The sequence below is a fragment of the Typopeltis vanoorti genome, chromosome 24 (assembly GCF_054136105.1).
Source record: "Typopeltis vanoorti isolate ZY-2024b chromosome 24, IOZ_Tvanoo_1.0, whole genome shotgun sequence".
Taxonomy (NCBI): domain Eukaryota; kingdom Metazoa; phylum Arthropoda; class Arachnida; order Uropygi; family Thelyphonidae; genus Typopeltis; species Typopeltis vanoorti.
The window spans coordinates 22,293,450-22,306,931 of record NC_143572.1 but is presented as its reverse complement, the minus strand read 5'-3'; the positions used below and the strand labels follow the sequence as shown (position 1 = coordinate 22,306,931).

Sequence of the window (13,482 nt, the reverse complement as noted above, 5' to 3'; positions counted from 1 at the left end):
TGCAGTAACTAATATACAACATGCTAAACAGGATTTTTTTTTTAAAGTAAAAAAAGGAAATAAGTAGGAAAACAAAATCAGTTTGCTGTAAAGTTTATACCCCACTAACCAACAGTTATGAGTCACAGTCATTAATGACAAAACAATTCAGACAACTGCAAACCACAAAAATGAGATTTCTCAGGAATATGGAGGGCAAAACCAGAAGAGACAAGATAATTAACAAAACAATAAGGACAGGTTAGATGTAAAACCACTAAAATTAATTATCCAAAGAAAATTTTCTGAGAAACAACTCACACAATTTAGAAATGTTCACAGAATAGAAAATGAGATATACTCAGAGAAAGCCTAAGTAGACATGGGAGAAGTGCAGGATGGAATAGTGCCAAGGTACTAGTCAGGGACTGAAAGAGGTAGCATGCTCTTTGTAGTACCTCTACACCATCAGGTAGAAGAGGATGGACCAAGTAAAAAAGTAAGTATAATTGATAGAATATTAAAATATACAGTGAAGCTAAATTACTTTCATCAAAAAATAAACAAGTTTAAAATGATTTTTGTAGTCTTTGAAACATGCAAAAGTATATTTCAATACTGTGTAATATTATCACTCAATGAAATTTAACTTTGGAATGGAGGAAGGAAAGACCAAAGTATACTGATAATTCAAACCGTTACAGATATTAGCTCTTTTAGATTCTGGGATTCCCAAACTTATTTCTTGTGACATTGTCTTGCAGGAATTTATGTGTAGAACTATTCAGAGAATTACATATTTGTGTACGAGGGTTGTTTGAAAAGTTTGGTAAATTTCCAATTAGATGGCAATATAATTCATTCATTCATACTAGTGTTGGCATGTATCATCTTTTTCATGACCCCTGACAAAAGTTTAGCCACGTGCAACACGTAGTTCTCATTTGGCAAACATTTAAAATGACCGTGTTTGCATTTTCCATAAAAATGGAGAAAAATGAGTTTCGCACAGTGATAAAACACTTTCATTTGAAGAAATGGATGGCGATGCAGATCAAAGCTGAGTTGGATGCAGTTCATGGGGACTCTGCACCAGCATTAAAGATTATTTATTTTTGGATAAATGAGTTTAAACATGGTCATAAGTCCATCAAAGATGAAGCACGCTCCAGATGCCCAACTGAGATCACTACGAAGGAAATGATTGACAAAATCCATGGTATCGTTATGGAAGACCGATGAGTGAAAGCACGTGAGATTGCTGAGATTGTAGGCATCTCAACTGGACAGGTATATAATATCCTGCATGAAAAATTCTACATGAAAAAGCTGTGTGCACGATTGTCGACTGTCGATCAAAAATACATGTGAAAAGTTTCAACGCAGTGTTTTTGGCGATATTTAATTGGAATTCACAGGATTTTTTGCGTCGATTCGTGACTGTAGATGAAATTTGGATCCACCACTACACACTTGAGTCCCAGCAGCAGTCAAAACAGTGGACAATGCATGGTGAAAGAGCACCGAAATAATCGAAGATCGTTTTGTCAGCTGGGAAGGTAATGGCCACTGTTTTCTGGGATTCCCAAAGAATTATCATGATAGACTTTGGAAAATGTAAGACAATAACAGGAGTCTATTATGCGTCACTGTTAGACCATTTAAAAGAAGAGCTGAAGAAAAAACGGCCAAGATTGGTACACAAAAAAGTGCTCTTTCATCAAGACAATGCACTATCACACACATCAGCCATCGCAATGGCAAAATTGCACGAATTGAGGTTCGAATTGGTTCTACATCCACCGTATTCTCCGGACTTGGTCCCATGTGACTTCTTATTCCCAAACTTAAAAATTTGGCTTGGTGGGAAAAAATTTTCTTCGAACGAGGTTGCCATCAAGGCTGTCAATGACTATTTTGCACAATTTGACAAATCCTACTTTTTAGATGGGATGAAAAAATTGGAAACTCGTTGGACTAAATGTGTAGACCTCAATAGACTATGTTGAGAAATAAAGGTGATTTTTTTCCAAAAAAAATATGTTAACTTATTTTTTTACCAAACTTTTCAAACAACGTAAATCTTGTTTCAAGACTTACCCAAGCAAATAATATTTTACTTCATGTAATCAGTCTTCCTGAAAAACAGTGAATTCAAAAGATAATATGTAATATTATTTTTAAATAATTATCCAGCATTCACAATAAAAATGCTAATACAGAAATTCTCTTTGCTGTAATGAAGTTCACATCTCCTGCTCATTAATATGTAGATTTGCTTACATATAACAAAAATTAGCTCATATCTTTAGTGTACCACATATGATAACTGAAAAACTACATGACTATCTGCTATATTTGATCCATACTTTGATATTTCAAAGGTTCCATCAGGTGGCATCATCTTAATCTCTGAATATTCTTGGTAAAGTCCTTTGCGGCCTGTGACTTGCAAATGCTCAATAAACTCCTCAAGTGACATTCCACTCACATCATCATAAAATATAGAATCCTCACAAAATGAAAGTGAAGCACAACTGCTTGAAAGACGCTTTTCTTCATCTTCAGTAAGATCAGTATTTGTTGATTCTGGAGTGAGAAGATTATTTTCTGCACTGCCTTTCTGAAAAATAAGAAATAAATGTTTAGGTTAAAATCTTAAATGCAATTTTTAAAATAAATTTTTAAACTTAAAGAAACCCACATAAAATACTAAGGAAAACACATGACAAAGGAAGACCAGCATCTGATTTAAATGATCAGCAAAACTTTCAATAGAGACATGATAATTTAGCAAGAAAAACAAAGATGTATCCATTCCATTTTGTGAATATCAGTCAATGAAATCTTATGCATTCCTTCTGGCCACTTTAAAGTTAGAAAATAAAAATAGAACTAGAGAAGGATGGGAAATTATGAAGTACCTGTGTAACATGAGCTGAACAACATATTTATGTATCAGCGAGAATCACAATGGAATTGATTAAAATCCAATCTTCCTCCTTCATGGTAGGCTCAATGGCCAAGCAACTTGGTTTCTCATAAACTTGCTTACTGCTTATAATAGGACAGTTAATCCTATCTGCATTGTCTGCTATATCTGTAACTTGTGCATGTTCTTCTGGCTGGTTTGCCTGTTTTGTGAGATGAAATACCCAATCTTCTGGGAAGATAACTTTTCAACCTCTGTATGAAAACAGCTAACTCACCTTCAGTTGAAAAATCCTGATAAAAGTTCTTCATGGGATTAGACAGGAGGCATCCTAGATGCCATCACCAATACTGACTGAGCTATAGAGACTTTTTCTATCTTAATAAATGTCCAGATAAATTCTTATGCATGCTTTTGTTAGTTGAATTTTAACTCTGATTAAATGGATTCAATGCAAGCAAAAACATGTTTATAACAGTAAAGTTCTAATTTGATAATGAAATGTGATCAGAAGTTAAAGGGAACTGCCAACCAGCTGCGAAAACTGAATATAAATATATTCTGTTTATATAAACAGAAAAGTAAAAACATCGTGTTTATATTTAAATTTTTTTTTGTTTCCTGACATTTTTGTGGTATTATTTATAGGTTTAGTTGAAGTGGTGTATATAATGTATGACTGAGAATTGCAAAATTGTTTCTTGAGTGAGGCAGATTTGTGCTTATGTGGTAGTAAGGTAAATGTGATTTTGTAAGATAGCAACAATTTGTGTTTCTGTACTCCTCTCTCTCACATTTGCCTGTGGTAGAAGAGGCATGATCATGTCTCTATTAAAGTGTGTACACATTACTATTATTACAGAGTCAACTACACAGAGTCCATAGATTAACTGAAAGATACCCTAACATTATACCAACCACTAACTAACGTTTGCACTAAATCTATCATACTTTGAATTGTGTTCACTTTGAAACATTCACCAACATAGTATCACAACAGACTCTGGCAGTCCATTCCACTCATTCACTACTCTCCAAGCAAAAAATCTAGTCCTCACACCCTTGCTTACTACATATTTGCTCAATTTCCAAGGATGGCATCTAGTTCCCCCACCCCACCATCAAATCCATATTGAAAACTTTTCTATCAATTCTATAAAAACCTTTCAGCAATTTGTATATCCCTATCATGTCCTCCCTTTTCTGTCTATCAGCCAATTTCTGTAACCCACAAATCTTCAACCTATCCTCATAGTTCATAATGAGCATTCCAGAGATCTATCACTATCTTGGTCACTCATCTCTGGATCCTTTCCACCTTTTCCTCATGCCCAAAAAAAACCCAGGTGAACAGATCTGTGCAGAGTAGTCCAGATTGGGTCTCATCAAAACCTTATAAAGAGGCACAATAACATGCTTTAGCTGCTTTTGCAATATGCCCTCTGAACTTCAACTCCCTATCCATCAACACTCCCAAATTTCCAGCTTCACCAATTTTCTGGAGTATAGTTCCACTAATGTAGTACACAGTGTTACGCCGTTGATTTTTCTTATAAACTGTACTTCTATTATTCCCTTTTATGCCAACTAAGAATGAGATCTCTAATCTATCTTTCTGGGATTGTTTCCTTTTCGAACTCTGACAAAATTTGTTTATTTAAGCTGCGCCAGTCAGAGTTCTAGGACAGAAGAATTCTTGCCTCAGAGAAACCTCCCAGAGTTCTAGAGCTGCCTAATCTTGTTAAAAGTTTAAAGCGCTGTAGAAATCTTAGCTTGCAGTCATGGCCTTATTACTCTAAAATTTCCTTATTTTCCCCTTATGCATAGGTTCAAACTCATGCTCAGGCTTACATAGCAAAACATGTTTATTAAGAATCTAATGAGTTTACAAATAGGTTTAAACATATCAAAGCATATCATATTATCATTACTAAATCAATTGACAAACAATGAAAGAACACTCGAATTAACAAACATACAACTCATATCCTTAGGTTAAATAAATAAGTACACACTTAGCATAAAATACAAGTTCATAATTCCTAACTTCAATTGCCAACATAGGCCCCTCGACATTAATTAGGTCTCACACAAAATCTTAAATCTTCAGACTACCAGTCCAATGGAACTAACAAATCACTAAGCACATTAATCACTCAAAAGTTCTCTAAATAATTGTCTATCTTCCTATTGTCTATAGAACAAAATTCTCGTTCATTCTTTTCCTCTAATGCTAATTGATAATTGAATAAGAAATTTCTGTACGTTACCACCACACTCAAGGTTACTGGTGTCCCTTTCATCCGTCCTTTGTCCAGAGATACCTTTCTGCTTCAGCGGGTCACGTCCACGTGGAGGTCATGTTGCTTGTCATGTATAGCCATTTTCTACACTCTGCTGGGCAAACGCTCGTCTTGATGGTCACTGTTGTTAGCCTGACCGCTTTCCAGAGGGATCCATCCGCTGTCTCATCCCGGTAAAAACCTTTACCGATGGCCCGAATTGGTGGACGCCGTCATCTCGCGTACAGCTCGTCCGATACTAGTCAGTCAGCAATGGGGAAAGGCCTGCCGTCAGTCATCGTAGAGCTTCCGTCCACTGGTCAGCATCGTAGCTCCGAATGAGAATGGGAACAGAAAAAACCCACGCGAACCCACATTTATTCTCCTTCGTCGCGCCCTCTTTTAGTTACAGAAATTTCTCATGGCGCCTTCCTTTTGCCCTCATGTTATCACGTCACAATTCTTCTCCTTGAAGAGCGCACTTTTCGTAGAACGTGAGTTCGATTCATGTTCCATGAATGCTTTCGCCTCGGGCGTTACGCTATCGTAGGTAACTCGCACGTAACCTTTGGACCTTTGTTAGCATTTTGACATACATTTTGCATAGAGTATATTTTAATCACTAATGCTTTTAAACAACAAAATTTCTATTTAGACAGACAAAATTCTCCTCCTTATTACTTCCTTTAAGGTAAATCAAATATGTTCTCTATTAGAATTAGTTTTCTTTAGTACAAGTATTTCTTTGGTTATTATTGTATTCTTGTTAAATCTTGAACGAATGACCCTTTTGATGAATCATCATCATCAAATTCCTGGCATGTACCCTCAAGGGGTGTACAGGATACGATAGTACTACATGAAAAATTTACATCATTACTAACTTCCTATCTACAATTTTTTTCCAAATCAGTTTGTTACTTGTCAAGACTCCAACATTATCAGATCTTATATTTCTATTGTCTAAGGCCCTTTGTACCGTATCAATCCACCTATATCTTGGTCTTCCTCTGGGTCATTTTCCTGCCATCCTGGCAGAGAACACTTGTTTTGCTAATCTTTCCTTGACCATTCTGTTTAAGTGACCATACCACCTGAGATTAGCTCTGCTAATGCATTCCTGGATACTGACAATGCCAAGTTCTTTCCTAATATCCTCGTTTTTAATATGATATTGCCATTTATGCCATCTGTTCACACTTCTAATCTTTCTCAGGACTCTCATATCTGTGGTCTCTAGTCTTTGGTCAAGTGTTTTACTTCTGACCCAGCTCTCAGATCCATAAGTTAAAACCAGTTTGAACACGGTCTTGTATATAGATAATTTAGTGTTCTGGCTAAGGTCCTCATTCAAGATCTAACAACAGCTGATAATCTTTTCATCCTAAATGTATAACCTTATACTTTGTCACATTAAATTGACAATACATTCTCTTTTGCCCATACTGACAGTATTATGTTTAAATCTTCTTGAAAAAATTCCAACATTTATATTTATTCACAATTTCTTCATCTAAATTTGTAAACACGTGAATATTTCCCCTTCAAATCATTTCCTATATCACTAATGTACAAATTAAATAGCAGTGGTCCAAGTATACAGAGTTCTGAGGCATACCAACAAGTCAGAGGACTTCAATGGACTCTACTCTAAAACCATTGTCTGATATTCCATTAGCCACCTTCTTATTGAAATCAACTTCATATCTACCCTCATTTGCTGCAATTTACAGATCAGAATTCCATGTGCTATCCTGTCAAAAGCTTTGCAAAATCCAGCAGTATCACTATGTAGCCATTACCTTTATCCAACTCCCTATTATTGGCATTCATCAAAATTATTCTACCATAATCATTCTTCACTTTATTATAAATAAGTTGAGCACCATTCCTGAGATGCTGATGTACCAACAGCTACAGAACTCTTCTGATATCAGAAATTACTAGAGCTAGGCCTCTCAAACCCCCGATATACTCCATCAAATCCTTTGCCTCACCTACTACTCACTATCTACATAAATTCCATTTCCTTCCCCATGTGAGTACTAATACGAGGGTGTGCTGAAAAGTTGTGATAATCACCACGAAGGAATTGAGGTAGACCATTTAACTTACACATTATTTTACATATTCCCCATGAAGTGTTAAATACTTGTTACAATGCTGCTGCATCATTTGCAATCCTCTGGGAAAAGTCTTTTCCTTTGTTGCAAAAACCAGTCCTCAGCTGCAGATATGACTTCATAATCTGTGTGGTAAATTTTGTTCCTTTCAAGTGTTTCTTTAAATCTGGAAATAGGAAATAGTCAGATGGGGCCAGGTCTGGCAAATAGGGTGGATGAGGCACACAATGAAAGTTCAAGATATATATTGTCTGTTCGGTTTCATGAGCAGCGCGAGTAAGTGCACTGTCCTGAGCAAAAGCAACATGCTTCTGCTCAGTTTCCCACAGTGTTTTTCCTTCAGTACCTACTTCACTTCCTACAGAGCTGTTAAATAAACTGCTGCTCTAAACGTTTTACCTTTTTTGAAGTACTTGATAAGGATTATACCATTCATATCCATGTCCCAGCTGACTTTCTGGATTCAGAACTTCTTTGGTTGTGGAGAACATTTGTGTCTCCACTCCACTGACTGTTGTTTGGTCACTGGGTCATAGTGATGAAGCCATGTTTCACCAACAGTCACAATACGAGCAAACATTTGCACTTGATTTTTCAAAATGAGCCAAAATCCCTTGGGATGACAGCACATGTTCTCTTTTTCGATCAGCATTCAAACATTTGGAGACCCACTTTGCTGAGAGCTTCTGTATGTCCTGATGTTGGTGGATAATGACTCCAACTTGTTCCCTGGATATCCCCCAGAGTCTTTGCAATGTTTTTGGCTGGTATTCGTCTATCATCAAGGATCATGGCATGCACTGGATCATGTTTTCAGATGTGATCGCTGTGGAAGGTCTTCCTGACCTGGGAGCATCTGTTGTCTCAGGATGCCCAGTTTTAAACTTGGCCACACCCATCTGGCAACTGTTGGGTATGCTGGGGCATAGTCCCCCTAAAGTTTGTGGAGTTTTCTTGCAGCACGATAAACTTGATGACAGCCCGCACCTCTGTATCTTCAATTTCTTAAACTTCTGACATGTCTTCTTATATATCCTAAAGAAAAAGAACAAATTATTACAATTTGATGAAACATGGGGATTAAAGGGTTTTAAGATACGTTCTTTCTTGTGGTGATATCAGTTGCTTTAATATCATTTTCATTCTAGGTGTTTATCAGAACTTTTCATTCACCCCTCATGGTGCTTTTAGTTATGCACATGATTGTACAATACATCACGAATGAGTACAGGAAAAAAAGCAAACAAGTGAAACTACAGAAGGTGAGAGAAGAGGTTGAGCAGGTTAAATACTGAATGACAAATGAAATAAACTGTAGAGATTGAAAACAATCTGTTGATAGAAGCATTAGTAATGGCTTAAAGTGAGGTGTTAAAGAAGGGCACCGTACAGAATTTGATTATATGGAGTTCGTAATAAGCATAAATCAAACGTGTTTACTGTAGATGCAATGGAGAATATTACACTAATTTAGGAAAGATGAAAGTGCAGATGACATGACAATGTCATGTTGTAATGATGATCATATGCACAAATGACTGATGTGCAGCATAACTCACATAACAGATTTGAGAGTGACATGAGAATGCAATAAAAACTTTACATTTGCTCTACCTAAATGATCAATCAACATTACATAAAGAAGCAATTGCCTCAAGAGTGACCTTCTATATTTAAAAAAAGCTATAGTAACTAAGACTATTTGATGAGCTGTCAGTGAGGAATGTTTTTCCCCCCTCTCACACACAGACACATGCACACTATCATAGAATCCCACGAAGACTCTCCATAAAGGAAAAGCATCTGGTGAACACGGTAACAATATCTGCAATTTCAGCTTTTTATAAACTGGTTACGAGTTTTTTTTTCCAAACTGTAACAAACTGCAACAATTTCAAATTGTAATATGCTGCTGTCCTCGTTGGCTGAGTGGTTAGCATATCTGCTCTCCAACTAACAGGTCGTGGGTTTGAATCCTGCTGCAGGCATGGATGTTCGTGATTGTACCTAGATGAATTTCATCATCTGGTCTGAGACCATCGTCCTGCTTACTGGAGCCTGAGGTGGCTTTGAAAAAGTTCCACTTTTGGTTTCTAGACTATGTAAAAGATAAATAAATAATATATAAATATGATAAAAATGAAAAAAAGATTTGCAAATAACCTTTTGTGGATAGGAGCCAAAAAACCCAACCACAATCCCAATCAGAGGGGACGGAAGGGAGTTTCTTTATTAAGACCAGGAACTACTACTTCTGGATTACTGATGTTTTTATTGTTTACCTCATCCACTTCATTTATAAGGCCAAAAGTCCTGTTATGGCTAAAGAAAGTTGGCTTAATATAAGTACAGATAAGCAGTTAATTCTATATTCATAGTCATGAAAATTTATTTTTCACTTGGTCAGACTATATAAATTTAGTTTAATCCTTTATCCAAGTGTGTGCAAACAAAGTTTGCACCTGAAAGTATCTTCAGGACTGGGGTAAAGTGGTACAACACCGGGCAACTCCTTGCAAAGCCAGAGCAAGCTACCAACACTCTTATCTCCGTATCTCCCATAATGCAAAACACATCTCCTTGCGGATATGTATAATGTTATGCATTAAGGGAAGGGCCACTACCCAGACTAGTTTCGACCTTTATTGGGGTCTCTTCAGTGGGAGCCAGGCCCAAGTGGAGATACCAGGCAGAAGCATTAGCAAGGTCATCTCCTCCTATAGGAGCCGCTAAACGGTGTGCCACCTTTTTATTAAATTACTCTGGATTTAGAGAAAGATGTTGAAAGTTTATTTTTCACTTGGTCAGACTATAATAAATTTAGTTTAATCCTTTATCCAAGTGTGTGCAAACAAAGTTTGCACCTGAAAGTATCTTCAGGACTGGGGCAAAGTGGTACAACACCGGGCAACTCCTTGAAAAGGCAGAGCAAGCTACCAACATTCCTATCTCAGTATCTCCCATAATGCAAAACACATCACATCTCCTTGCAGAGATGTGTTTCGCCTGGTATCTTCACTTGGGCCTGGCTCCCACTGAAGAAACCTCAATAAATGTCGAAACTAGTCTGGGTAGTGGCCCTTCCCTTAATGCATAACATTAGACATATCCGCAAGGAGATGCAAAACATCATATGTATAATATGATATTACAATATCATATTATACATATGATATTGTAATAATCCTATTTTTGAGTTTTGATCATGCCTTGTTTTTGCTCTGGATGGAGATGTGATATGGCATGCAGATATCGTCTGGCACTAACCTTTTTCCTGTAGACTTCAAATGAAAGATTGCCATAATTTTCTCCTGAGATGGGAACATCTAGGAAGGGAAGGGATCTGTCTTTTTTCTAATGATATGGTGTTCTACTAAATGTAATAGAAACCAAGGTTTCTATTACATGGCCCACTGTTGCACACTGCAACAATGGGCCATGCTTGTGACATCACTATGATTATCAAAATCTAGTTCAAGTTTAATTTGAATAATAACAGTTATTAATTCGGAAATCCGTGTAGCTTTATTTTTTCTATTGTTTTTTAATCTGAGAAAGCACACGAAACCTTAACAAGCCAAAGAAACCTTAACTAATCTTGTAGTTTTAATTTAGGAAAATGTCACCTCTCCCCTCCCCCACCTTGGTTCTGGTAATTTCAATTATGTTGACATGGTACTTCTTTGGGTATGAATGCAAATCCAATGATGCACTACACTGAGTACAAAGAATTAACAGACTTTACAATGGAAGCAGTTGATGATTTGTACTTCTAATCCATTGTTTGTGGACATGTATGCATACTGTGTCCAATAGCAAGGGCAATGACATGCAATTTATTTGTGGTGCTATCATTCAGCTAAGTGGATTGGCAACAGCTCCTTCACTACATTAATCTCACAATTTTCCTCTTTAAAAAAAAAAAAAAAATGGCAATACTATGAACTCTACAGCAAACACTCATAGTGAGGTTACTTACTAGATCCTTGCAAAAGTCACACACAAATCAAATTCACTGGAGCAAATTGTAACATAAATCTTTTTTCAAAAAACTGAATGATGGTAACAAATGAATATGTGCGGTTAAATTTTTTAAAACAAATGAAAAAAAAAACAGTAGCAATGATCATCGTGCATCTTATGTTAATGTGGTACTAAGGATAACATTTTGGGCAAAGCTAAGCTAAAAAGATTTCCAGATTTACACAAATGCTACATGAATTACTGCAGTTATACATATTAGAAATGTTTTTTTTTTTTTTGTTTGTTTGCACACTAAAAAAAAAAAAAATGGATGATTTAATAGTAAAAGTGTGACTCACCACTAACTGAGAATCTGATAGCTGTGTTTCTTCTTTTGTGACCTCTACTTCTTTTTCCCTTTCTTCAGAGTTTTGCTTTTCATAAACAGAGTGCTGATAATCAGATTCATCTGCTTCATTTTCACTAGTAAAGTTACTGGGTGGCCCACTGGCAATTTCATTTTGTGAAAACTGCTTAACAGGTAACTTTAAATGATCATTCTGCAAAGAATCTGGAGATAAAGGCAAGATTGTGAGGTCACAGAGATCATTGTAGCGGTTCATGGTTGATTTCAGGCAGTGAAGAAGCCAAATTCTGTGGTCAGTTTGAAGACATCCTCCTAGCTCTCGTGGCAGAGATACTGAAGGAACGTGCAGTGCAAGCTGAGACATGTGAACCATACATACCTGAATGCAGAAATATAGAAACTGGTATTCTAATCAAAGTACCAAACTTTTTCATGAATTTATTTCAATTAATATATCATGCATAATCAAAAAAACAGTACACTACCTATTAATTTTTTTTGATGGAATGATTAACAATGACAAAATATGCTTTGACGAATTTACTGAATCTACTGATATTTCACTGAATTCAAACTAACATTAACAAAAGAGCAAGTAAATATCAGAAAGGTGTAGGTAAACCACCAAGTATAAAATGGAGCAATTCAAATACTAACAATTCAAATACAAGAAGTCCTAGCAAAAGCTTTCTGGTGCCAGCTCCCAACTTGAGATTAAGAGAGTGCTTCATTATTGCTGATTTCAAAATCAGCCTTTCAGATTTGTAACTGCTTCCATGGAAGGTTGTTTTTATTCTATATGACTGTATGAAGGCTAAGCAGACCATTATTGAAATCATGGTCTGCTTAGCCCCAACTCGCTATGGTGATTCATGTCTTTCCAAAATAGGTTAATTTGTAACAATGTTTAATACACTGTGAGATGTGCAAAAAGTTTGTTCTCAGATAAACACATATAGGCTGTTTATCAGCCTAACGTGTGGTTTAAAAGGGATGTGAAAATTGCTTATATAACACCTTGGCTATCTTTTTAGATATACCCTGAATTATGGGTCTTTGAACATGTATAGAATTTCTACAAAGAAAATTATAGCAAAAACCATTTGGAAGACAGTGTAACTAAAGCATCTACAAAGAATAAACAGTAGCATGACTTTTTCTATAGAGAAGTGTATTTTAGGACATTGGATGCTTAGATGCACCTAAAATTATCAAACATGTATGACATAAGGCTAAATAGAAAACATCAGCACAACCAAAATGTGGATGTGAACACAGCTGTAATGAAAGCCTTTGGTTTTCTAGTGTTCAATGAAATTGACAAAGCAGATGTGTGTTAGAGGAAGATGACATGGCAGTATAGTAATATCTGTTTATATGTCTTTTTTCGAATCCATAACCAGTGTGTGCAGTGAATTTAAACCAATAAAAAGCAGCAAAACCATCCTAGATATGTAAGGATCTCAAAATATTATTATCTTCCTTTGCCCAGTTATGCAAGTTCATAAATAGAACTGTCAGTAATAGAGGCAAGGCAATATATACTCCTTTATGTATAAAATTTCATTTCAAACCTAGTTTTGAAATTCTTAGCTTCAAAAACTAAAATATCATAATTATCTTTGACATTACTTTTTTTTTAAATAAATGTATAACTAAAAAAGATATTTATGACCATAATGTCTCACTTTCAAGATGATATTTTTGTGTTTAAATTTGTTGTTCATTGTCATTATTTCACATGAAGAGAGGAAAAAAAATGCACAAAGAACTTGATGCCAATGGTCTGCATTCTTCAATTAGCCAATTTCTATACCAAACTGAAGCCATCACCAA

At 35.9% G+C, this 13,482-nt stretch overlaps 1 protein-coding gene across 2 annotated transcripts in view; it reads right to left on the bottom strand.

Annotated features, from left to right (window-relative positions):
- Positions 1–13,482, bottom strand: part of LOC150092995 (tyrosine-protein phosphatase non-receptor type 9-like) — a 284,280-nt gene that overhangs the window by 44,740 nt on the left and 226,058 nt on the right. For both annotated transcript variants that reach the window (XM_090413471.1, XM_090413470.1), the window contains 2 exons: positions 11,639–12,025; positions 2,349–2,602 (listed from right to left, as the gene is read on the bottom strand). In XM_090413471.1, coding sequence (XP_090269597.1) covers positions 2,349–2,602; positions 11,639–12,025 — 641 coding nt within the window. The remainder of the gene's footprint in view (positions 1–2,348; positions 2,603–11,638; positions 12,026–13,482) is intronic.